Raw genomic sequence first — 27,025 nt, forward strand, 5'->3', positions numbered from 1 at the left:
CTCTTTAGTTAGGAAATATGCTAAGCATGTTAGAAAGGTTTGTGCCAGAACCATTAGATCCAACTGTGCACTAGATATTCATCCTTACAGCCAGATTCCACAGTGAGACTCCAAGTGGTGCCAATTAGACAGACTTCTCAGTCAATGTAATAAAAACCTCTGGGCTGTTGGTGTTGTGCTTGCAATGTATTGTATCTATATAATATATACTTGAGATAACTTTGGGGCAGATAGAAATCACTGTACCAGGTTGTCCTCCCCCATTTGGAATCTTTAATTCCAACACTGGGCAGAGTCTTCTGAACCTCGGAAGTAACCTGGAAGCTGCACACAAGCTGGCCTGGGGCAAGAAGCTGCTGTCATCTTTACTGGAAGATTTTAAAATCCATTTTAAGGCCTGCAGTGAAACTGTAAAACTGCTGTCAGATAATCTTTACCACACTGGAAAGGAGTGTTGGTTCCTGACTTTAGAACATCAGCATCATTTCTTAAGGACTAGCTGTTTATGCTGGTTTGCAATACTTATGAAGTCTGAGTCTGAGGGCTTAGATCCTTGTGATCCCCGACTGCTTGTGTACTGCAGGAAGGAACAGTTAGAGATTGAGACACAGATGTTCCTCACCATGTTTGGCCAGCCAACTTTGGAGAAGCAGAGGTGGGTGATGTGGAGAGCACAAGAAAAGCCAAAATGAAAAGAATGTTTTAAGGAGCTATCTCAAAGAAATGAGAGACATTTTGTGAATGACAATGTTGGAGCCTGTGTTTCTGGTTTTAATGCAGTTCATCAGTTGGTGAAGCTTTCATCTCACGATCAGAGGGTTGTGGGTTCAAATCCCAAATCAGCACCTAATCTAAGTGGACCCTCCAGTGCAATTCTACACAAGTGCTGCATTGTTGAGGAACTTGACACATTTGTCTGACCCTGAGTTTTAGACTGTCATTAAAGGTACCAAGGCACGATTCGAAGAAGGGAAGAGTTGTCTTCTAGTATTCAGGTCAATGACTCCTAACCCCACCAGCCTACACATTCCTGCTCCAACCACCCCCCACCTTGGCCACTATTCCCTGTCGCTAACATGACCTCCCTCCCTACCACAGTCAACATTCTTCCTGCCCCCACCCCAACATCTGCCCCCTTTCCTCAGCCAACATTCCATTCAAGCCCCTGCCCCGTCTCAGCAGTGACTTTTGTTCTGAGGGAAAGTGGATGTAAGATAGTTGTCCAGCTGTTGCTGTTTACCAGATCAGGCTATGTGCAAACACATTTCCCTTTCATAATGGCCAATAGCTGATGCAATTCCAAACCACTCCATTGGCTTGAAGAGCTTTGTGATGTTGGAGTGATGTGATAAGGCGCTTCATCAACACAAATCTTGCTTTTTTCCTTTAGTGGGGAAGGCGTCATTGCTGCAAGGAAGCAAAGGTCTTGGAGGATCCTTATCCCAGGTCCCTGCCAATCAGAAAAACAAGCTGAATGACCCTGGAGGTGGCTCTTTCAGGTAAGGGAGGTTGTGGTTTTTCATTTCAAGTAAAGACCAAGGCTGGGAGGGAGGCCTTGTAGTTGCACACAAGAGGGCAGCATCTGGTGAGCTTGCTCAACAACTGTTCAATTGTAGCAAGTTCATGCAAGGAATAGATTAACCTGAAGAGGCTTACTTGGTATTAATGTCCTCAATCGGGGAAATGTGCTTCAGGCCTTGACTGATAAATCGATAAATCTTTAAGTTTGGTAATTAATCTGTCACAAGCGGAACTTCTTGAGCTGAACTTTTTTTTTAAGCTTCTGCTGTTTTTAATAGCCGTGATTAAGTTTTGATTTTTTTTTACATTGAAGATAAATGGAAGAGAAAGTGACGTTGTAAATTTTGAAATAAGTGAAAAGTTTAATTTGGTGGGGAGAGGAAAACGTCGTTAAACCTGCTGCAGTTGGAATGTTTCTGACAAAGAAACACAGTCTGGACATAATTTGCATTTGAACCTTTAACCTCTCCTACAGCCAAAACAGCGTCTGTGAGTTGGGCCTGAAGGCATTCAGCCAGTAACCTGTATTAATCCTCTGAACGCTGACTGGTCCTGGCCGTTCGCAGCATGTGTGCAGAATTTGTTAGTGGCTCTAAGGCAAATTGGCTGCTGCAGCAGTGGGGAAATTCGACAAAAAAAACCCAAAGCCATTAATGTTTTTGTTATTAAGTTGTCCTTAATGTTATATTGCTACAAAGGTATTGGAATTTTTTTCCCCAGTCTCTGGTTGTTACAGATTGCTCTGTTACGATGCATCATTGCAGATTGCAATGTGTGAAGTTTTGACCCTGTGAGGACTGACAACAGGGTGGGGTAAATAAAATGCACAGAGCCTCATTTTTATTTACAAAAGGATTGAAAGCTGGGAGATGGATTAACCTTAGACGGGTATAAATAGGGTTTGCGCCTGGTCTCATTTTCCTCCTCCCCAGCACTGTGGGTCGACTCTTTCAGCCTGATTATTGAGAGCAGTTAATGTCTAATAGACAAAGCCCTTGGTTTCAGAAGGAGAATCTCCCACTCTGCCCCTGCTTTCCGCCCATCACCTTGTTTTGATGGAGGACCAGCATCTGATCCCAAAGACCAGGTCACTGTCTGATTTTCAGCAGAGTAAAGCTCCCTCTACACTGTCCCCATCCAGCACTCCCAGGGCAAGTAAAGCACGGGGTTAGAAACAGAATAAAGCTCCCTCTACACTGTCCCCATCAAACACTCCCAGGACAGGTACAGCACGGGGTTAGATACAGAGTAAATCTCCCTCTACACTGTCCCCATCAAACACTCCCAGGACAGGCACAGCACGGGGTTAGATACAGAGTAAAGCTCCCTCTACACTGTTCCCATCCAGCACTCCCAGGGCAGGTACAGCACGGGGTTAGATACAGAGTAAAGCTCCCTCTACACTGTCCCCATCAAACACTCCCAGGACAGGTACAACACGGGATTAGATGCAGAGTAAAGCTCCCTCTACACTGTCCCCATCAAGCACTCCCAGGACAGGCACAGCACGGGGTTAGATACAGAGTAAAGCTCCCTCTACACTGTCCCCATCAAACACTCCCAGGACAGGGATAGCACGGGGTTAGATACAGAGTAAATCTCCCTCTACACTGTTCCCATCCAGCACTCCCAGGACAGGTACAACACGGGGTTAGATACAGAGTAAATCTCCCTCTACACTGTCCCCATCAAACACTCCCAGGACAGGTACAGCACGGGGTTAGATACAGAGTAAAGCTCCCTCTACACTGTCCCCATCAAACACTCCCAGGGCGGGCATATCATGTGTTGAATGTGGAGTGGCACTTGGGCTAATTTTAACGATCCTATCCTTCACTGTATTGTCTTCCTTACTCACTTTTCAGCTTCTCCATTGTATTACATTTAAGATCATAGAATGGTCTGAGCATAAAAGGCTCCTGTTCAGCACATCAAGTCTGTATTGGCTCTTTGCAGGAATAATTCAGGTGGTCCCACTTCGCCCTCCTATCCCCTTAGCCCTACAATTTTTTTCCCTTCAAGTACTTGTCTAATTACTTTTGAAAGCTCCGATTGTATTTGTCTCACCCACTCTTTCAGGCAGCTCATTCCAGATCCTAACCTCTCTCAATTTAAGGATTTTCCTCATGTATGTCATAGGTTCCTTTGCCAATCACCGTAAACCTGTGTACTCTGCTTCTAGATCCTTCTGCCAATTGGCACAGTTTCTCCCTACCTACTCTGTCTAGGCTCTCATGGTTTTGATTACCTCGACCAAACCTCTCAACCTTCTCTTAAAGGAGAACAACACCAGCTGCTTCAGCTTGTCCACATAACTGAAGTTAGTCACCTCTGGAACCATTCACTTAAATCTTTTCTGTACCTTCTCTAAATCTTTCACACCCTTCCTAAAGTGCGGTGCCCAGAATTTGGAGCAATACTCATAAGACCATAAGTTAGGTCATTCGGTCCATCGAGTCTGCTCCGCCATTCAATCATGGCTGATAAGTTTCTCAACCCCATTCTCCCACCTTCTCCCCGTAACCTTTGATCCCCATACCAATCAAGAATCTATCTATCTATCTATCTCGGTCTTAAATACCCTCAATGACCTGGCCTCCACAGCCTTCTGTGGCAAGAATTCCATAGATTCACCACTCTCTGGCTAAAGAAGTTTCTCCTCATCTCTGTTCTAAAAGGTCTTCCTTTTACTCTGAGGCTGTGCCCCAGGGTCCTAGTCTCTCCTAATAATGGAAACATCTTCCCCATGTCCACTCTATCCAGGCCTTTCAGTATTCTGTAAGTTTCAATCTGATCCCCCCTCATCCTTTTAAACTCCATCAAGTATAGACCCAGAGTCCTCAAACATTCCTCATATCTCAAGCCTTTCATTCCTGGGATCATTCTCGTGAATCTCCTCTGGACTCCCTCCAGGGCCAGAACATCCTTCCTGAGATACGGGGCCCAAAGTTACTCACAATATTCTAAATGTGGTCTGACCAGAGCCTTATAAAGGCTCAGCAGCACATCCCTGCTTTTATATTCTAGTCCTCTCGAAATAAATGCCGACATTGCATTTGCCTTCCTAACTACCGACTCAACCTTCAAGTTCATCTTAAGAGAATCCTGGACTAGGACTCCCAAGTCCCTTTGCACTCCAAATTTCTGAATTCTCTCCCCATTTAGAAAATAGTCTATGCCTCTATTCTTCCTACCAAAGTGCATGACCTCACACTTGCCCATGTTGTATTCCATCTGCCACTTCTTTGCCCTTTGTCCTAACCTGTCTAAATCCTTCTGCAGCCTCCCCACCTCCTCAATACTACCTGTCCCTCAACCTATCTTTGTATCATCGGCAAACTTAGCCAGAATGCCCTCAGTTCCTTCATTTAGATCATTAATGTATAAAGTGATAAGCTGTGGTCCCAACACTGACCCCTGCGGAACCGGCCGCCATCCTGAGAAGGACCCCCTTATCCCCATTCTCATCCTCCTGCCAGACAGCCAATCTTCTATTCATGCTAGTACCTTGCCTCTAACACCATGGGCTCTTATCTTATTGAGCAGCCTCCTGTGCGGCACCTTGTCAAAGGCCTTCTGGAAGTCCAAATAGATAATATCCATTGGCTCTCCTTTGTCTAACCTACTCGTTACCTCCTCAAAGAATTCTAACAGATTTGTCAGGCATGACCTCACCTTGATGAAACCATGCTGACTTTGCCCTATTTTACCATGCACTTCCAAGTATTCTGAAATCTCATCCTTAATAATGGACTCTAAAATCTTATCAACGACTGAGGTCAGGCTAGTCGGCCTGTAATTTCCCGTCTTTTGCCTCACTCCCTTCTTAAACAGGGGGGTTACATTAGTGATTTTCCAGTCCTCTGGGACCCTCCCTGACTCCAGTGATTCCTGAAAGATCACCACTAACGCCTCCACTATCTTTTCAGCTATCTCCTTCAGAACTCTGGGGTGTAATCCATCTGGTCCAGGTGATTTATCCACCTTCAGACCTTTCAGTTTTCCTAGCACCTTCTCCTTGGTAATGGCCACCATACTCACCTCTGCCCCCCGACTCTCTTGAACTTTAGGGATGCTACTCGTTTCTTCCACCGTGAAGACTGACGCAAAGAACGTAGTCAGTTCCTCCGCCATTTCTTTGTTCCTCACTGCTACTTCTCCAGTGTCATTTGCCAACGGCCCAATGTCCACTTTTGCCTCTCTCTTAGCCTTTATATATCAAAAAAACCTCTTGCAATCTTATTTTATATTCCTGGCTAGTTTACCCTCATGTTTAATCTTCGCCCTCCTTATTTCTTTTTTAGTTGTCCTCTGTTGGTCTTTGTAGGCTTCCCAATCCCCCTCTTCGCTGCATTGTATGCTTTCTCTTTAGCTTTTATGTGCTCCCTGACTTCCCTTGTCAGCCATGGTTGCCTCGTCCTCCCTTTAGTATGCTGCTTCTTCCTAGGGATGAATTTTTGCTGTGTCTCCCAAATTACTCCCAGAAACTCCTTCCATTGCTGTTCCACTGTCTTTCCTGCTAGGCTCATCTCCCAGTAAATTCTGGCCAGCTCCTCCTTCATGCCTCTGTAGTTGCCTTTATTCAACTGTAATACCATTACATCTGATTCCAGCTTTTTCCTCTCAAATTGCAGAGTAAATTCTATCATATTATGGTCACTTCTTCCTAAGGGTTCCTTCACCTTAAGCTACCTTATCAAATCTGCCTCATTACACATCACTAAATCTAGAATTGCCTGTTCCCTAGTGGGCTCCATCACAAGCTGCTCCAAAAAGCCATCTCGTAGACATTCCACAAATTCCTTTGCTTGGGATCCACTACGAACCTGATTTTCCCAGTCTACCTGCATATTGAAATCCCCCATGATCACAGTAACCTTGCCTTTCTTACACGCCTTTTCTATCTCCTGGTGTATCTTGTGCCTCACATCCTGACTACTGTTCAGAGGCCTGTACATAACTCCCATTATGGTTTTTTTACCTTTACGCTTCCTCAACTCTACCCACACCGATGCTACATCATCGAAGACCACACCAGTGATTTATGAAGTTCATCTTAACTTCCTTGCTTTTGTGCTCTACTCTATATATAAAGCCATGATTGCGTGCGCTTGTTATTGAACCACTTTCTCACCCTCCCTTGACACCCTCAATGATTTGTGCACATATACCCCCAAGTCTCTGTTCTTGCACTCCTTTTAGAATTGTACCTTTTATTTTACTTTCCCTCTTTCTCTGATCAAAAATGTATCACTTCCCACTTGTCAGCATTAAATTTCACCTGCCACATGTCCACCCATTGCACCAGCCTGCCTCTGGCCTCACCGTTGGCTCCACTTACAAGTTTAGAAATTGTGCCCTTTATCCTGAGCACATCTAAGACATTAATATACATCATGAAAAACATTCTCAGTATATGCCAAAGTTTTGTGAATTTATCAATTTATCAATTTTGGTAAGATAACATTCCTTTGAAGTGGATTGGGATGTTTTATATTTTTAAAGGTGCTATATAAATGCCAGTTCTTGATGTCATTACGTAATAACTCATTGTTTCGACTCATCCAATACTCCTGTCAGTGTAGTAAGTACTTCATATAATATATCACGCTTTGGGACATCTTGAGGATAAAATAGGGTGCGATAAAAGTATTTCTTTCATTCCCTTCAGAGTAGTGATATGTGGCTGAAAATACTCTGTAGATATGTCCCGAGGATAAAGTTTGTTACTGCTGGGTATGTTCGCAGTCCAAGTGGACATAGGTTGACCTGACCTACTTCAAGTGAAGAGGTGAGGTTTGATCGATGAATTTTAATGTAGATCATGTAAGGGAACAGGAACATGGATAAGCTATTGAGCCATTCGAGCCTCTTCCTGCATTCAATGAGACTGTGGCCAATCTGTGATTTACTCCAAATATTTTGGCCCATTTTCCTCAATGCCTTCAGATAACAAAAAATTGTTGATCTCAGATTTAAAATTAATAACTGCTCTGGCACCAGTTGCTGCTTGCGGAGGAGAATTCCAAACTTCTACCATTTTTGTGTGTAAAAGTGTTTCCGACTACCATGCCTGGAAAGTCTTGTTCTAATTTTTAAACAATGCTTCCACTCCCCAACCAGCAGAAATAGTTTCTCTCTCTTTACCCTATCTGTTCCCCTCATATTCTTGTAAACTTTGATCAATTCACCTCTTGAACTTCTAAATTCCAGGGAATGCAATCCTCATTATTCTAATTTTCCCTTGTACTTTAAACCGAAGAGTCCAAGTATCATTCTGGTAAACCTGCGATGCACTCTCTCCAAGGCCAATATGCCCTTCTGTTGTGATCCTGGACCCAACCCCCAAGGTTTTGGTCAGATCTGGTTAGGGACCAATAACATTTTGTTCAGAGTAGACAAATTCAGATAAGTTGTTTAAATGTGATTTCTCTGTCACAAAACCATGTTGACTTTGCCTGATTACCTTCAATTTTTCTAAGTGCCCTGTTATAACTAATAATAGCTTCGAACATTTTCCCTATGACAGATGATCAGTTAACTGGCCTGTAGTTTGCTGCTTTCTGTCTCTCTCCCTTTTTGAATAAAGGAGTTACATTAGATATTTTCCAATCTAATTATACCTTCCCGAATATAGCGTATCTTTCTCTGCTCCGTTCTTTTAACTCAGACTGCTCCCTCTCCCTTTGGGACCTCTCCCTGTCCCTGCCAGGGACTCTTCTAAATATGGTGCCCTGCTCCTGGGTAACATGACCCATTTTTTTCACGCCGTTTCTTTTTTGCGCAGACAGGCTGGGCCCGTCTTTGCCTGAAGAACTTAAAATGCTGAATTGCGCATGCGTAGCCCGCTCCTGGACTTGTGTCTTGAAGATGGCAGACAGACTTGGGGAGTCAGGAGGTGAATTACCACAGCATTCTCAGCCCCTGACCTCCTCTTGTAGCCACAGAATTTATATGGCTAGTCCAGTTTAGCTTCTGGTCAATGGTAACCCCCAGTGGGAGATGCAATGATGGTAATGCTTTTGAATGTCAAGAGGAAGATGGTTAGATTCTCTCTTGTTGAAGATGATCAATGCCTGGCACTTGTGTGGTGAGAATGTTACTTGCCACTTATCAGCTAAACTCTGAATATTGTCCAGGTCTTGCCGCATTTGGACATGGACTGTTTCAGTATCTGCGGAGTCTGGGGAACAGATCCTTGCAGGATACCACTAGTCACATACTGCCAATTAGAGTTTTTTCCTGTTATCCCTACTCTGTCTTCTGTCTCTCAGCCAGTTACCTAACCAAGTAAATAATTTGCTTTTAATTCCACGACCTTCAACTTGAGCTCTCAGTCTTTCATGAGAGACTTTATCAAATGCTGTCTGAGAATTCATATAATAACATCCATAGATGTTGCCCCATCCATTGCTTTGACACCTCCTCAAAATATTTAATCTGATTTATCAGGCATGACCTATCCTTTACAAAAGAAGGTGCGGAAAAAATTGGCGGCCACAGATGCTACATTCACTTGTCTGTAAGTCCTTGGTTTTCCTTTATCACTTTTTTAAAATAGTGGAGTGACGTGCAATTTTCCAATCTAAAGGAATGGTTCCCACATCATGAGAACTTTGGAATGTTATAGTCAGGGTATGTGCACTACCCTTCCTTTAAAACTCTGGGATGGAAGCCATCTGGTCTTGAGAAATTGAAATAAAAACAGAAATTGCTGGAAAAACCCAGCTGGTCTGGCAGCATCTGCAAAGAGAGAAACAGAGTTAACGTTTCAAATCCAATATGATTCTTCAGCTCTGAAGAACTCCAAAAAATATTCATTCTGTTTCTCTCTCCACAGATGCTGCCAGCCCTACTGAGTTTTTCCAGCAGATCCTGTTTCTATTTCGGATCTCCAGCATCTGCAGTATTTTGCTTTTATTATGATCCTAGAAATTTGTTGTTCTTCAGTTCCTTCAACAGCACCTTCCAATCCTGTGACCTCTACCACCTAGAGGGATGAGGGCAGAGATGCATGGGAACACCACCGCCCTGCAAATTCCCCTCCAAACCTCACACACCATCCTGGAAATATATCGCTGTTCCTTCACTGTCGCTGGGTCAAAATCCTGGAACTCCCTCCCTAACAGCACTGTGGGTGTATCTACACCACATGGACTGCAGCGGTTCAAGAAGGCAGCTCACCACCACCTTCTCAAGGGCAATTAAGGATGGGCATAAATGCTGGCCCAGCCAATGAAGCCCTCATCCCATGAACAAATAAACAAAAAAGTGCCATGACTTTCTCCATTGCTATGAGCTTGCTTTTATTAATTTTGTCGCGTCTTAGCCCCGAATCAGTAATAGTTTCCTTGTGATTTCTGGCATTCTGACTTCTCCGTGTACTCTAAATACCGATGCGAAGTCATTATTCAGCATGCTTACCTTATTTTCAATGACATTAGAGTTATCAGTTTTCACGGAGCCCAGATTGATCCTGATCACTTTCTTTTCCTAATGTAATTGTAAAAGTTTTTTGTTGATTTTGATATTCCTTCCAAATCTCTCTTCATACCCCCTTTTATGTAGCTTTTACTATCTGCTTTGCCACCCTTTGTATTTCTCCCGTTTGCCTCGATCTGTGTATTTTTTTGCATTTGTACGCTTTTTCTTTTAGTTTTATGTTGTTTCTTATCTGTATAGTTGTCTATGCCTTTTTTATGCAGTTGTCTTTTTTAGGCAAGTAGAACCTTGCCTTTTAGGAGTATAAACTGGTTCTCTGTCACAAATTATTATTTGAACACTGCCCACTGATCTCTGACATTTTATCCGTGAGCAGATTTTCCCAGTTACTGTGGACAGCCTCAGTCTCCACCTCTGACTGTCCTCTGCTCCCGGCCTTGGTCCCCCACAGGCAGCTGACCACCCGTTTCTCCCCTCCCCCACCACCCCGGACTTGGACCTCCACACCCCACTAATTTCCAAACCCCCTCCCCACCCCCCCGACCTCTGATTTCCCCTCCACCCCCTGACTTCTGACACCCCGGACCTTGAACCCCTCCTCCATCCCCGGACCTTGGACCCCCTTCACCCCCACATCCGGACCTTGAACCTCCCCACGAGCCCCCCACCCTGGTCAGCATAATTTTCAAAACCGTTAAGTGTGCATTATTTCTTCTAATTCCCCCGGTGCTAGTTGGAAGTGACAACCCAAAATAACTGCTTTTGCCACTTGTTTATCTAATTTCTACATTTGTGCAATCTACCAGTTTACAGCCACAGCCAGGGGTCTATACACAACTCCCACTGCGCCTTGATCCTTTTCTTTTTCTTAATTCTACCCATGAAGCTTCCATTGCTTGCTCACTTCTTGTTATATCCTCTCTTACAATTGAGGTGATTTCATCTTTAATCACTAAGGCTACTCCTCCCCATCTACCATTTTTCTCATCTTTGTTGTAGATATTATAACCTGGTACATTTAGTTCCCAGTCCTGACCACGTTGCTGACTTGCTGCTATTATAACTATCATGTCATATCCTCCAAGCTGCGTTTGCAGATGGAATTTATTCAATTTGTTCCCCCGTGTTTGTTCAAAGATCATTTATTTGGGTCACACACTTTAACTTGTGCTTCTGCTCTAATGTTTTGCTCACACTTCTTTCTCTCTCCTAGTTTAATTATGTATTTTAGTTTTCCCTTTGCTTGTATTGCCTAAAGCACAATTTCTTTTGTTTTCAGATGACTATTTATATTATCCTTTCCTCCTAGGCCCCCCTCCACTTAGTAGTTTAAAGCTCTTGTGATCGCCCTATTTATCCTTTCCACTCACAGTACGATCTTAGCCCAGTTCAGCTGGAACCTGTACTGATGGTATAGTTAATTCCTGCCCAGTGTCCTATGAAATGGAACCTCTCTTTCCCACAGCATACCTTCAGCAATGTGTTCAGATCCCTAACCTTACCCCTTCGCCAATTTGCACATGTCTCGGATAACATTCCAGAGATTGTAACTCATGAGGTCCGATTCCTTTATTTAGCTCCCCGTTCCTGGTACACTGCTAACAGGACCTCTTGCCTGACATGCCATATGTGTTCTGCCTGAAGGCAGATCCTTGGCTCATTGTCTGCTGGTACTTCATCCCTAGCTGTTGTCTTGGCAGTTTTTGTCGGTGTGGTTTGCCATTATCTTCCACTCTGAGGGGCAGGGGGAAGAGGCAGGTACCAAGTCTATCTCAGTTGGAACAGGAATCAAACCCATGCTATTGGTGTAATTCTGAAGACCATGCTAGCCATCTAACCAGCTGAGCTAACCAGAGCCTCCATCTCTTGCCTACTTTTTCCTTGGTTGCTGCCCCCAACATGGACCACAATGACCAGAATATCTACATCATTCTCAAATATTCTTTCATGCCTGTTTGGGATGTCCCTCACCCAGGCACCCAGGAGGCAACAAGCCATCTGAATCCTGCAGGGACAGAATGCTCTCTGTTTCCCTAATTACTAAATTGTTTACAACTGCATTTGGCTTCTCCTTCACCCCTCACAACTCAGAATTGAGTTCTGTTGAAGGGTCATGAGGACTCGAAACATCAACTCTTTTCTTGTCCGCCGATGCTGCCAGACCTGCTGAGTTTTTCCAGGTAATTTTGTTTTTGTTTTGGATTTCCAGCATCCGCAGTTTTTTGTTTTTATCTCAGAGGCTAGGAACCTTGCGCTGAGTAGCCCAACTCCTGGCTCCCCAAAGCCTGTCCACCGTATACAAGGCACAAGTCAGGAGTGTGATGGAATAATCTCCACTTGCCTGGATGAGTGCAGCTCCAACAATACTCAAGCTTGATACCATCCAGCCCACTTGATTGGCACCCCATTCACCACCTTAAACATTCACTCACTCCACCACTGAAGCACAGTGGTAGCAGTGTGTGCCATCTAAGGATACACTGCAGCAATACACCAAGAGTCCTTCAACAACACCTTCCAAACCGATGGCCGCTACCACCTAGAAGGAACAAGGGCAGCAGCTGCATGGGAACACGACATCCTGCAAGTTCTCCAAGCCACACACCATCCTGATTTGGATGGTCACCGTTCCTTCACTGTCGCTGGGCCAAAGTCCTGGAACTCCCTTCCTACTGTCACTACTGGCGTACCATGAACTGCAGCAGTTGAAGAAGTCGGCTCATCACCACCTTATTGAGGGCAAATAGGGATGGGCAATAACTGCTGATCTAGCCAGCAATGCCCACATCCAGTGAAAGAATAAAAGCATACCTCTTCCCCACCCCCAACACCCTTTTGGCCTAATTGCCGCACCCTATAAGATTTCGGGGTCCGGGGACCACAGATAACTAAATGGGCAGTCGACTGGTCATAAGTAATTTCAAGAAGGTTTATCAAGTTGATTAAGAAGCAGCAGTTCAGATGTGATGCATATAATTAATTAGTGGCGAGGAAGAGGTCATCAATGTACTGGAGTAGGCAGGAGGGTTGTGAGAAGCATTCCTATGCTCCAGCCATATGCTTAATGAAGATGGTAGGGGCATTGTGAAACCTTTGTGGCGTGAATGTCCAGGTACAGCCCTGGTCTTCGAAGGTAAAGGCAAACTTCAACTGGTTCATTTGTTTTCCTGGGACACTCCAAAAACCATTTGAGAAGTTCAGAGTAGCAAAAACTGCTACCACTGGGAATCTTGGAGCGTAGGAGGGGGTTTTCCGTACAACCAGAGCGCAAACTGGGGTGACTGAGTTCAGTTTCCAATAATCGATTGTCAGACGCCAACTGCCATCCGGTTTTTTTAATCCTCAAAAATGGGGAGATTGTGGTGAATGTGCCCTTGTGGGCATCACCCTACTTTAATAACGACTCAGTGGTAGCCTGGATCTGTGGTACACCGTCGGCTGGGTAGGAGTACTATTTCACCGGATCGTGTACTGGCCCATTAATTTCCTTGGGTCTGGTCATGCTTCCACAAGCTAGTTGCGAACACACCTGGTATCGATTTGAGAATTGCCTGAACCTCAGGATCCACTGAAGCGACTGGCTTATACTCCTCAGCTTTCTTAATTGCGAATACCGAATGCACACTAGCCGCTGAAGTTGGTGGGCCCGTTCTTAAAGTTTCAGCAGATACAGTTATTGGCGTAATCAATTCCGCTCTGTAATTCTTGAGCACATTGCTAACCAATAGGCCCTGGCCTTTATGCATGGCCATGGAAATCAGGGATAAAACTGTCACTTGGATCCTGTCTATGTTTAGTTTTGTGGGGAGGGAACCCTATCCTGACGTTTGAACCGAATTGGCGAACCTGGTTAAAGTTTGTGCTGGGCCCTTTTTAAAAATTCATTCAAGGGATGTGGGTGTCACTGGCTGGGCCAGCATTTATTGCCCATCCCTAGTTCCCCTTGAGAAGGTGGTGGTGAGCTGCCTTCTGGAACCGCTGCAGTCCATGTGGTGTAGGTACACCCACAGTGCTGTTAGGGAGGGTGTTCCAGGATTTTGACCCAGTGACAGTGAAGGAACTGCGATAAATTTCCAGTCAGGATGGTGAGTGACTTGGAGGGAAACTTCCAGGTGGTGGTGTTCCCATGTGTCTGCTGCCCTTGTCCTTCTAGATGGTAGTGGTCATGGGTTTGGAAGGTGCTGATAAGGATCCTTGGTGAATTCCTGCAGTGCATTTTGTAGATAGTACACACTGCTGCTACTGTGCATCTGTGGTGGAGGGAGCGAATGTTTGTGGATGAGGTGCCAATAAAGTGGGCTGCTTTGCCCTGGACAGTGTCAAGCTTCTTCAATGTTGTGGGAGCTGCACTCATCCAGGCAAATGGGGAGTATTCCATCACACTCCTGACTTGTGTCCTGTAGATAGTGGACAGGCTTTGAGGAGTCAGGAGGTGAGTTACTCATCACAGGATTCCTGGCCTCTGACCTGCTCTTGTAGCCACAGTATTTATATGGCTAGTTCAGTTTCTGGTCAGTGTTGACCCCAGGATGTTGGTAATGCCGTTGAAAATCAAGGGGTGATGGATAGATTCTCCCTTGTTGGAGATGGTCATTGCCTGACACTTGGCGCGAATGTTACTTGGTACTTGTTAGTCCAAGCCTGGATATTGTCCAGGTCTTGCTGCATTTGGACATGGACTGCTTCAGTATCTGAGGAGTCGCGAATGCTGCTGAACATTGTCAAACATCAGCGAACATCCCCTCTTCTGACCTCATGATGGAAGGAAGGTCATTGATGATGCAGCTGAAGATGGTTGAGCCAAGGACACTACCATGAGGAACTCCTGCAGTAATGTTTTGGAACTGAGGTGACTGACCTCCAACAACCACAACCATCTTCTTTTGTGCTAGGCATGACTCCAACCAGCGGAGAGTTTTCCCTTTGATTCCTAGGGCCACTTGTTATGCCACACTCGGTCAAATCCGGCCTTGAAGTCAAGGGCAGTGACTCTCACCTCACCTTGGGAGTTCAGCTCTTTTGTTCATGTTTGAACCAAGGCTGTAATGATATCAGGAGCTGAGTAGCCTTGGCGCAACCCAAACTGGGCGTCAGTGAGCAGGTTATTGCTAAACAAGTGTTGCTTGATAGCACTGTTGATGACCCCTTCCATTACTTTACTGATGATGGAGAGTATACTGATGGGGCGGTAATTGGCTGGGTTGGATTTGTCCTGCTTTTTGTGTACAGGACACACCTGGGCAATTTTCCACATAGCTGGGTAGATGCCAGTGTTGTAGCTGTACTGGAACAGCTTGGCTAGGGGCATGGCAAGTTCTGGAGCACAAGTCTTCAGTACTATTGCCGGAATGTTGTCAGGGCCCATCGCCGTTGCAGTATCCAGTGTCCTCAGCTGTTTCTTGATATCAAGTGGAGTGAATCAAATTGACTAAAGACCGGCATCTGTGATGCTGGGGACCTCTGGAGGAGGCCGAGATGAATCATGCACTCGGCACTTCTGGCTGAAGATTGTAGCAAATGCCTCAGCCTTATCTTTTGCACTGATGTGCTGGGCTCCCCCATCATTGAGGATGGGGATATTTGTGGAGCTCCTGTTCCAGTGAGTTGTTTAATTTTCTACCACCATTTACGACTAGATGTAGCAGGACTGCAGAGCTTAGATCTGATCCATTGGTTGTGGGATCGCTTAACCCTCTCTATCACTTGCTGCTAATGCTGTTTGGCACACAAGTAGTCCTGTGTTATAGCTTCACCAGGTTGACACCTCATTTTTAAGCATGCCTGGTGCTGCTCCTGAAATGCCCTCCTGCACTCTTCATTGAACCAGGATTGATCCACTGGCTTGATGGTAATGGTAGAGTCGGGGATATGTCAGGCCATGAGGTTATAGATTGTGTTCGAGTACAATTCTGCTAATGGCCCACAGCACCTCATGGATGCCCGGTCTTGAGTTGCTAGATCTGTTCAAAATCTATCCCATTTGGCACAGTGGTAATGCCACACAACACAATGAAGGGTACCCTCAATGTGAAGACAGGACTTCACCTCCACAATGACTGTGCGGTGATCACTCCTTCCAATACTGTCATGGACAGATGCATCTGTGGCAGACAGGTTGGTGAGGATGAGGTCAAGTATGATTTTCCCTCTTGTTGGTTCCCTCACCGCCTGCTGCAGACCCAGCCTAGCAGCTATGACTGCTGAGACATGGTTGCGGCTACCTACCGAGACCCAGTTCTAATTCTCATGGCCTCTAACGCGAACTCCATTCTCTCTGGATGCTGTTCGACTAGGTCAGGATTGTCCGTACAGGAGGAGGAAAGAGAGGGAAGCAGAGCTCTTTATTTTTGCCTGCTCCTGCCCACAAACGCTTACTGCGGCAAAGTGTGGGCGTAATGCCCCATGGGATTGGAATGGCAACAATGAATTTGAATGCCCCTTCTTTGCATGGAGTTCTTAGGCGACCCAGATTTTTGGTTGGGCAAGGGGCCCTTGACAGCTGCTATCTTCAATTTTGCGGGTGTTCAAGGAATACTATTACGGACTTGTCCACAGACTGTGTTAGCATAGAGGATTATCACATCCCTGCCCACTATCTTACTGTTATAAACCCCCAAAGCACTACGGACCAATGGCTGGAGCCCTTTCAAGAAAAGGCTCTTGGAACGTGGGAGCCGGGGGGTTGGGAATACAGTTTGTTCCCTCCTCCTCCGAATCACTTCCCTCTTCTGGTAACAGTCGTGAACTCTCTGCAAATACATTCGGTGTATTTTGGTGGCAGTCTGTTTGATGTTGACTCGGACCTCATGAAAATCAATGTTTTCTCCTTGGTCCTTCGTCGGTCATCCTCTAGCTCCTTGAGCAAACCCTTTACTGTCATATCCCGGCTCATTTCCCTTTTTTAAATCTAGGGAGCATGCAGCCAGGAGGATCCATTTAAAATCCTGATTCTCTAACTCTGGATGTGAGGCTTTGAAAATTTCCCACTTTGGCATTAGGAGAAGGAGATCAGAACTCATATCCATTGTAATCCCCAGTTCTTCCCTCAGGGCCCGAACCTCCCCGGGGCCAAGGGGACAGTGTATGGTTGTGATGCCCTCCTTAGACATGCCAGAGCGTCCTTCATCATCTCCCTCTATCTCGCTCTCCCCTGGCCTGGATGACTACACGCACCGGCTTTGTCTCACTGTACGGGGAGACAACGCGGATTAGGGCTTGCTTTCAACAGTCTTATTCCAGCAAAGCCCAGAATCACCTTAGGGACAGCAACCACAACTTGTTGATTGATCTGTGTCTGGAGCTGTTTGACTTTAGCTAGACAAGGGGCATGGTCTGCGTCAGGGGATGTGAAGGTCCTCCCCTTATCAAGTTCTTTCAGAGCACCCCCTGCTTCCTCTAGCTCTCCCTTCAACTGGGCATTCTCTGCTCATAACTCAGTGGTTTGTTCCAGTATTTGCTCTGTCTGCTTTTTGTAACGTGCTTCATCACTTGCCTCCTATTCTCTCCATAACTGAGTGTGTAAGCTGTCAGTTTCCTCCTGCAGTTTGTTAGCCTGTTCCCTTGACTCCTTATACTTGGTATTCAGCCGTAATGCACACACATGGACACCTAAGCCAGCCTATTTTGGGCTGTTTTTAACCTAACCTTACCCTTCTGAACTTGTTTAGAAAGCTTATCAGAAACAGACTCGTAATCTCCGTCACATTCCTCTAGCAGCCCTTGTGTTTCTCTTGTTCCTGATGTCCCCGTTTTTGCAGTCAGACTCTCTATCAGTTGCTCTTTAGCATATGCTATTGCCATTGTAATATTTGGTTTCACTTAACTACCCACTTGTTTACCTACAAACTCAGGCTGCTGCTGCTTAAATTCCAAGCCACACTCGACTACTGTGGATCCCACTTCTGACACCAATTGTAAGACTTCGGGGGCCACAGATGCCTAAGTAGGCATAAGACTAGTTATAAGTAATTATTAGATGATTTAATAAGTTGATTATGAAGCAACTGGTTAGCTTTGATACATCAATTAATTAGACAGAAGAAGTATATGACCTGTGACAAATTTCTGGTCCTGGAAGATGGACAAATGGTTGCAGCTGACCTCTGCAGCCCAGGTGGTGGAGATGACAGTCCTTTCACCCCACTACTACGTTTTAGTCTTCTGAGTACATGGACCCCTAAATCTTTTTGGGCCTCCACTGTGAAGTGCCTTGGGATCTTTTACTATGTTAAAGGTTCCCTGTAAGTGCATTTTTTTGTCTTGACAGGGATCCCTAACGACTGCATGAACCTCTTGGAGCATGTAGAGGGGACTTTGCTTTAACTTTTATCCTAAAGATGGCACCTCTGATACTGCAGCACTTTGTCGAGTCTACCACAGTGTCAGCTTAGATTATGTGCTCAAATCCTACAGTGGTGCTTGAACTGTCAACATTCTGACTCATAAAAACGAGAATTGCACCCAGCTTGAAAATCTCTTGAATACCGAGGTGAATGGGCTGAGACTGTGGAGGCAGGAGTGCATGAATGGAAGAATCAGAGTATTTGTGTAAAACATACCGGAAATAAAGTCTTGTGATTTGCATGCTTTTCATCTGCCGTCTTTCTGGCACCTTCCAGTCCACTTAGTGTCAGATAAATATCAAAGTCTGATTTGGGTTAACCTCAGACAATTCCCTGTGCTGTGGTTCAAGCGAACAGTTGTAAAGGCACTGGGATTCATGGGAGGTAGAGCCTTTCAAATCAGTGTTGTTAACCCTTGGTAACCTCCAAGAGAAGTGCAGCAGATGCTAAAAATAAAGAGCTATTGGTAATGAACTAACGTCTTATCCTTTCACTCCTGTCCCAGCTTTGAACAAAATGGTTGTTCAGAAAAAAAATACATTATATATGAAGATTTTTCAGACATTTCTGAGAGATTTAATAGACTCCATCTTCACACAAACCTTTCTTGTTGGAATCAATACTATGGGAACTGTACTTTTAGTACATGACATGGCCCCCCTTTTGGAATGTGAGATTTCTGAAATGAAACCCTTAATTCATTATGCTGGAAATGAAAGAGGCTGGGTGTAGGCCAGCAGCTGCACTGTTGCTGGAAGCTTTCCTATGTGAACAGTAGGCTCTGTGTATCAAGTTGGCTTTGTGCAGAGGCTGGCTGGGTCTCCACTGGCACTGGGGTTCGAACCCAACTTGGACTGATAGGGTGGATATGTTGCCTTTCTCTTGGCTGTATGACTGCTGGGTGAGTAGGATTTGGAATAATCTTCATGCAAATCCAATGCACCAAAAAGGCCCTTCATATGGCAGTCTTAGGGATATTCAACAGAAATAACGTTGTGGAATTTGAATTCAATAAATATATGGAATTAAAAGTCTGATGATGACCATGAAACCATTGTCGATTGACATAAAAACCCACCTGGTTCACATATGTCCTTTAGGGAAGGAAATCTGCCCTTACCTGTTCTGGCCTACATGGGACTCCAGACCCAAAGCCATGTGGTTGACTCTTAAATGCCCTCTGAGCAGGGGCAATTAGGGATGGACAATAAATGCTGGGCTAGCCAGCACTGCTCACATCCCGTGAATAAATAAAAAAAAAAGAAAAATGGCGCACTATTGCAGTAAGGGACGCTTCTCTGAGACTGACAATGTGTCTAACCTCGTGCTGTACCTGTCCTGGAAGTGTTTGATGGGGACAGTATAGAGGGAGCTTTACTCTGTATCTAACCCCGTGCTGTACCTGTCCTGGGAGTGTTTGATGGGGACAGTGTAGAGGGAGCTTTACTCTGTATCTAACCCCGTGCTGTACCTGTCCTGGGAGTGTTTGATGGGGACAGTGTAGAGGGAGCTTTACTCTGTATCTAACCCCGTGCTGTACCTGTCCTGGGAGTGTTTGATGGGGACAGTGTAGAGGGAACTTTACTCTGTATCTAACTCCGTGCTGTACCTATCCTGGGAGTGTTTGATGGGGACAGTGTAGAAGGAGCTTTACTCTGTATCTAACCCCGTGCTGTACCTGCTCTGGGAGTGTTTGATGGGGTCAGTGTATAGGGAGCTTTACTCTGTATCTAACCCCGTGCTGTACCTGTCCTGGGAGTGTTTGATGGGGACAGTGTAGAGGGAGCTTTACTCTGTATCTAACCCCATGCTGTACCTGTCCTGGGAGTGTTTGATGGGGTCAGTGTAGACGGAGCTTTACTCTGTATCTAACCCCGTGCTGTACCTGTCCTGGGAGTGTTTGATGGGGACAGTGTAGACGGAGCTTTACTCTGTATCTAATCCCGTGCTGTACCTGCTCTGGGAGTGTTTGATGGGGTCAGTGTAGAGGGAGCTTTACTCTGTATCTTATCCCATGCTGTACCTGTCCTGGGAGTGTTTGATGGGGACAGTGTAGAGAGAGCTTTACTCTGTATCGAACCACATGCTGTACCTGCCCTGGGAGTGTTTGATGGGGACAGTGTAGAGGAAGCTTTACTCTGTATCTAACCCTGTGCTGTACCTGTCCTGGCAGTGTTTGATGTGGACAGTGTAGAGGGAGCTTTACTCTGTATCTAATCCCGTGCTGTACCTGTCCTGGGAGTGTTTGATGGGGACAGTGTAGAGGAAGCTTTAGTGTATGGCCAACACCTACCAGAAATTAAACTGTATGAGAGTAGTTAATTCTGGATCCCTGAACAGTAAGTGCTCTTAGCCTTGCTGCTCAAATGAGAAACAGAGAGAGAAAATATGAAATGACCATTCAGCCCAATCTGCCAAGTCTTTTGTGGATCAAGTCGGATCCATTCATTGACTGTTTTTTAAAATCTCTCCTGATATGTAGACATCGCTGGCTAGGCCAGCATTTATTGCCCATCCCTAATTGCCCTTGAGAAGGTGGTGGTGAACTACCTTCTTGAACCGCTGCAGTCCATGTGATGTAGGTACACCCACAGTGCTGTTAGGGAGGGAGTTCCAGGATTTTGACCCAGCGACACAGAAGGAACGGCGATATATTTCCAAGTTAAGATGGTGTATGGCTTGGAGGGAATTTGCAGTTGGTGGTGTTCCCATGAATTTGCTGCCCTTGTTCTAGGTGATAGTGCAAAGGCTATGGGCCCTAAAATTATTCTGGCAGTAGTACTCAAGACTTGTGCTTCAAAACTTGCCAGGTCCCTCGCCAAGTTGTCCCAGTGCAGCTCTAACACTGACATCTGTCCGGCTATGTGAAAAATTGCCCAGGTATGTCCTGTCCACTGGAAAGCAGGACAAATCCAACCCGGCCAGTTACCGCCCCATCAGCATAATCTCGATCATCAGTAAAATAATGGAAAGGGTCATCAACAGTGCTATCAAGCAGCACTTGCTTAACAACAACCTGCTCACTAATGCCTATTTTGGGTTCTGCTTGGGGCACTCAGCTCCTGACCTTGTTACAGCCTTGGTTCAAACATGGAAAGAAGTTTTGAACTCCCGAGGTGAGGTGAGAGCTATTGCCCTTGATATCGAGTGTGGCATCAAGGAGCCCTCGATGAAGTTAGTAGTAATGGGGGGGTGGAAAAGTCTCCACTGCCTGGAGTCATACCTAACATAAAGGAAGATGGCTTCAGGAGTTCCTCAGGGTAGTGTCCTCGGCCCAACCATCTTCAACTGCTTCATCAATGACCTTCCTTCCATCATAAGGTCAGAAGTGGGGATGTTCACTGATGTTCAGCATCATTCAAGACTCATACTGAAGCAGTCCATGTCCAAATGCAGCAAGACTTGGACAATATCCAGGCTTGGACTGCCAAGTAGCAAGTAACATTTGTGCAAACAATTGGCAGGCAATATGTTACATCCTACACTATGAGCTTTTATTTTCTGCAATAACCTTTGATGTGGCACCTTATCAAATGCCTTCTGGAAATCTAAGTATAGTACATCCGATGGTTCCCCTTTATCCACAGCACATGTGACTCCTTCAAAGAACTCCAATAAATTGGTTAAACATGATTTCCCTTTCACAAAACTATGTTGACCCTTGCTGATTGCCTTGAATTTTTCAAATTGTCCTGCTCTAATATCTTTAATAATAGCTTATAACATTTTCCCAATGACAGATGTTAGGCTAACCGGCCTGTTTTCCCCCCCTTTTTGAATAAAGGAGTTACATTTTCTATTTTCCAATCTAATGGAACCTTCCACAAATCTAAGGAATTTTGGAAAATTAAAACCAGTGCATCAACCATCTCACTTAGTCACTTCTTTCAAGACCTTAGGGGGAGAGGGAAAGGGGGGGAAAGGGGACATGGCTGTTATGAAGGGAGTTCCAGGATTTTGAAGCTATTATTAAAGATGTTATAGCAGGGCCACCATCAACAGATTGGACTGAATGACCTGTTTGTGTATTCCATGTTCTGTGTACTTGCAATTTGCTGGATGTTGTACCTCAGCACATTGCTTTGTTCCATTGCTGACTTGTCCTGTGAGGACAAAGTGTGTACAATGGGCCTATATTCTTTGGAGTTTAGAAAATTCTGAGGTGATCTCAGTGAAATGTGTAATATTCTTCAAGCATTCCACAGGGTAGATGTTGAGAGGTTGTTTATTCTTGCTGGAGAGCCTATTTGGGGTCACGGTCAACGTTCCTTTTAATTTATGTTTGTTATGCGTGGCCTGTTTTATGCACTGCATGGCCCCTTGATGTGCATGTGTGCATCTTAAGGGAGTGTTGCATATGCACAGCACATTCTCGATTGCTGTGCAGCCACACAGCTTAGAGGGCACATTTGCCACAGTCTCTTGATGATAAGTTAGCCATTTTGGACTGGGATGATGATCTTCTTCTCTCTGATCATTGTTAATCTTTGAAATTCTCTACTCCGGGGGGCTTTGGATACTTAGTTAGACTACATTCAAGACTAAGATTGGAGAATTTTTGACTGCTAAAGGACTCGAGGGATGGGCAAAGCTTAGTTGAGATTGAAGATCAGCCATGATGCTATTGATTGGCGGAGTGGGCCTGAACACCTCTCAGCTTTCTAAACTCCAAAGAATACAGGCCCATTCCACACTCCCTTTTGATAGGACAAACCAGCAATGAGACCAAGCAATGTGCTGTGGTACATCCAGCAAATTGCAAGTACACCGGCCGTATGACCTAATTTTGTTTCTATTTCATATGCCTTTCTGCCCTCACTGTGCATGCCATTCTTGTTTTTTTAAAAAAAACTGAGATATAAAGTCAGAGTTTGTACAGCAATTTCATGCTTTCCTCTCTCATTGCAGAGACGATGATGACATTAATGATGTAACCTCAATGGCAGGAGTTAATCTGAGTGAGGAAAGCGCCAACATACTGGCAACCAACTCTGAGTTGGTTGGAACGCAAGTTCGCTCGTGTAAAGATGAAGCCTTTCTGACCAGTGGCCCTCTGCACAAACGCATCCTAGAAATAGGTAAGTGAGGTCACTGCCTCAATTGGTTTTAAGCTAATTTAGATCAATTTTTACGTGCAACCGCCCAAACAATTACACCCCAAAACACACACAAAAATCCATTGTCCTTGTCTCAGATAAGGATCAAGATCATACAACTGTTGAGAAAAAATCATGCCTTTGCATTGACTGGCGTCCACAAGATGAATTGTCTCCCTGTTGATTTTGGTTGATAAAGAGGAAGTAGGTGAATGGCTCGCTGTACCTGATAAGTCACCAGGCCTGGATGAGATGCATCCAAGGTTACTGAGGGAACTAAGTGTGGAAATTGTGGAGGCACAGACCATATTCTTCCAATTAGATCGAGGGGTTGATATCTGAGGCTGGAAAATTGCAAATGTTACATTCTTGTTCAAAAAAGGGCGTAAGGATAAACCCAGCAAGTATAGGCCAGTCAATTTAACCTTGGTGGTGGGAAAGCTTTTCAAGGTGAAAATCTGGGCCAAAATTAAGAGTCACTTGGACAAATGTGGATTAGGCAAATTGTGTTTAACTAACTTGCCTGAGTTTTAAAATTAAGTAACAAACAGGGTTGACAAGGCTACTGTGGTTGCTGTTGTGTATATGGACTTCCAAAAGACATTTGATAAAGTGCCACAAAATAGACTTGACAGCAAAGGTGAAGCCCCATGGACTACAAGAGACAGAAGAAATGTGGATTCAAAGTTGGCTGAGTTAAGGAAGAGAGCAGTGGTGAACAGTTGTTTTTCAGACTAGAGGAAGGTGGGCTTTCCTAGGGGTCACTACAAGGATTGCTTTTCTTGATCCATCTTAATGACCTACACTCGGGCATGCAGGGCTCAATTTCAAAATTTGCAGATGATACCAAACATGGAAGTCTTGTGAACTGTAAGGAGGATAGTGATGGAATTCAAGTGGACATAGGCTGGTGGAATGGGTGGACAAATGGCAGATGATATTTTATGCAGAGAAGTGAGAATTGATGCATTTTGGTAGGAAGGTTGAGGTGACGCAATATAAAATAAAGGGTGCAATTCTAAAGGGGGTCCAGGAGCAGAGGGACCTGGGGATATCTGTGCACAAATTGCTGAAGGTGACAGGCCAGGTTGAGAAAATGGATAAAAAGGTAGAGGGATCCTGGGCTTTATAAATAGGAGCATGGAGTACAATAAAAGGAAATTATGGTGAACCTGAATTGTTGTAATGTGTATAATTCTGGGCACCACACTTCAGGAAAGATGTTAAGGCATCAGAGAGGGCGCAGAAAGGATTTACAAGAAGTGTTCCAGGGTGAAGAATTTAAGTGGATAGATTGGAAAAACTCTGGTTGCTCTCCTTAGAGGAGTGAAGGTTGAGTGGTAATTTGATAAAGGTGTTCAAAACCATGAGGGGTCTGGACAGAGTTGATGAACAGAAAGACTCCAGGACCAAAGGACACCAATGTAAAATGAATGACAAAAGAACTAAAAGTGACAAGAGGACAAGTTTTTTTTTATGCAGTGTGTAGTTAAGATATGACATGCACTGCCTGGTGGAGGCAGATTCAGTTGTGGCATTCAAAATGGAATTGGATAATTATCTGAAGAGAAAATTGCAGGGCCACGGGGAAAAGACAAGGAGTGACAAGAACTGAGTCACTCTTGGGCATGTTGGGCTGAATGTCTTCATTCTGTGTTGTAATCATTCTATGATTTTGACCAACGTGTTATGTCTGGGTGGCTTTGCTTCTCCAGTGCTGAATCAATTCAATAGCATTCTCTTTGCCAGTTTCAGTATTGATTCCTGCTGCTCATTTCAGATCCCCAACTCCTGGATTATCTCCACCTCTAAGTTATCTGTGAGAGCTAGGTCTGGAAGTCACTGCCTGAAAGAAGAGGTGGCACCTAGTCTATTTAACCCACACTGCACCTGAACTGAGTGATGACGAACTGTAGAGGCAGCTTTACGCTGTATCTAACCCCATGGTGCACCTGCCCTGGGAGTGTTTGATGGGGCCTGAGCAAAAAATTCACCTACAAAAAAGATTTAATATAAAAGTTGAGTAAGAATGAGTGTACTCTTCACATAAATCGAGCTTTCCTCGGGGTATGTATTTTAATCTTCAGATGACTCGCTACAAATACAGCTATAATTTGCCAGTTAAAATGTTACTTTGCCTTCAAATGTAATGTTCCTTTAATTTACCTCACTCTATACCTGCGGTACAAATGCATTTTAATTTTATTTTGATCTAATTAAGTTGTTTTAACCCTTTGGTGGGTTGAAACAGTATTCACTGACAACCAAGCTCAAGACTGTTTGTTTTGTCATTATGACCTCTGCTGTTGGACAGAATAATGGAGACCCTGCCTCTTTTTCTCCCAGGGAACTTTCTATTGTTATTGCAGCATAGCTCTACCAGATTTCACATGAATGCTGAGGACACCCAGCACTAGCTCACCATTACTGCTCTTGAACCCTTCACTGGAACGTAGGGACAGGAATAGGCCATTTGGCTCCTTGAGCCTACTCTGCCATTCAATAATCTGATTGTGGTCTCAACTCTAAATTCCAGTGTGCGCTTCATAAACCTTGACTCCCTTGTCTCTCAAAAATCTATCCAGCTCAGCCTCAAATAAATTCAATGACCCAGTCTCTACTGCTTCCTGGGGAAGAGAATTCCACAGACTAATGACCCTCCAAGAGAAAAAAAAATCTGCTCATCTCTGTCTTAAATGGGAGACCCTCTTATTGTTAAGCTGTGTCTCCTAGCTTTAGTCTTTTTTTATTCATCCATGGGACGTGGGCTTCGCTGACTGGGCCAACATTTATTGCCCATCCCTAGTTGCCCTTGAGAAGGTGTTGGTGAGCTGCCACCTTGAACTGCTGCAGTCCATGTGGCATAGGTACACCTGCAGTGCTGTTCAGAAGAGAGCCCCAGGATTTTGACCAAGCGACAGTGAAGGATCGGTGGTATATTTCCAAGTCAGGATGGTGAGTGTTGTGGAAGCTGCACTCATCCAGGCAAGTGGGGAGTCTTCCATCACACTTCTGACTTGTGTCATGTAGAGGATGGACAGGCTTTGGGGAGTCAGGTGGTGAGTTACTCGTTGCAGAATTCTCAGCCCTTGACCTCTTGTAGCCACAGTATTTATATGGCTCGTCCAGTTTAGTTTCTGGTCAATGGTAACCCCCATGATGTTGATAGTGGGGGATTCAGTGATGGTAATGTCATTGAACGTCAAGGTGCAATGGTTAGATTATCTCTTGTTGGAGATGGTCATTGCCCGTCACTTGTTTGGCACGAATGTTACTTGCCGCTTGTCAGCCCAAGCCTGGAAATTGTCCAGGTCTTGCTGCACCTGAACATGGACTGCTTCAGTATCTGAGGAGTTACCAATGGTGCTGAACATTGTGCAATCACTAGTGAACATCCCCACTTCTGACCTTATGATGGAAGGTAGGTCATTGATGCAACAGCTGAAGGTGGTTGGGCCTAGGACACTACCCTGAGGAACTCCTGCAGTGATGTCCTAGAACTGAGATGACTGACCTCCAACAATCACAAGCATCTTCCATTGTGCTAGGTATGACTGCAACCAGCGGAGAGTTTGCCCCCGATTCCCATTGACTCCTGTTTTGCTAGGGCTCCTTGATTCCACA

The 27,025-nt window shown here is 44.9% G+C and overlaps 1 protein-coding gene across 5 annotated transcripts in view; it reads left to right on the forward strand.

Annotated features, from left to right (window-relative positions):
- LOC121280139 (transcription initiation factor TFIID subunit 4-like) overlaps positions 1 to 27,025 on the forward strand; it is a 333,722-nt gene that overhangs the window by 91,252 nt on the left and 215,445 nt on the right. For 4 of the 5 annotated variants that reach the window (XM_041191822.1, XM_041191821.1, XM_041191823.1 and 1 more), the window contains 2 exons: positions 1,391 to 1,499; positions 23,214 to 23,383. In XM_041191822.1, coding sequence (XP_041047756.1) covers positions 1,391 to 1,499; positions 23,214 to 23,383 — 279 coding nt within the window. Of the gene's footprint in view, positions 1 to 1,390; positions 1,500 to 23,213; positions 23,384 to 25,181; positions 25,331 to 27,025 lie in introns of those variants that run through there. The other variant, XM_041191824.1, reaches the window with a different exon arrangement.

Source organism: Carcharodon carcharias, chromosome 7 (genome assembly GCF_017639515.1).
Source record: "Carcharodon carcharias isolate sCarCar2 chromosome 7, sCarCar2.pri, whole genome shotgun sequence".
Lineage (NCBI taxonomy): Eukaryota > Metazoa > Chordata > Chondrichthyes > Lamniformes > Lamnidae > Carcharodon > Carcharodon carcharias.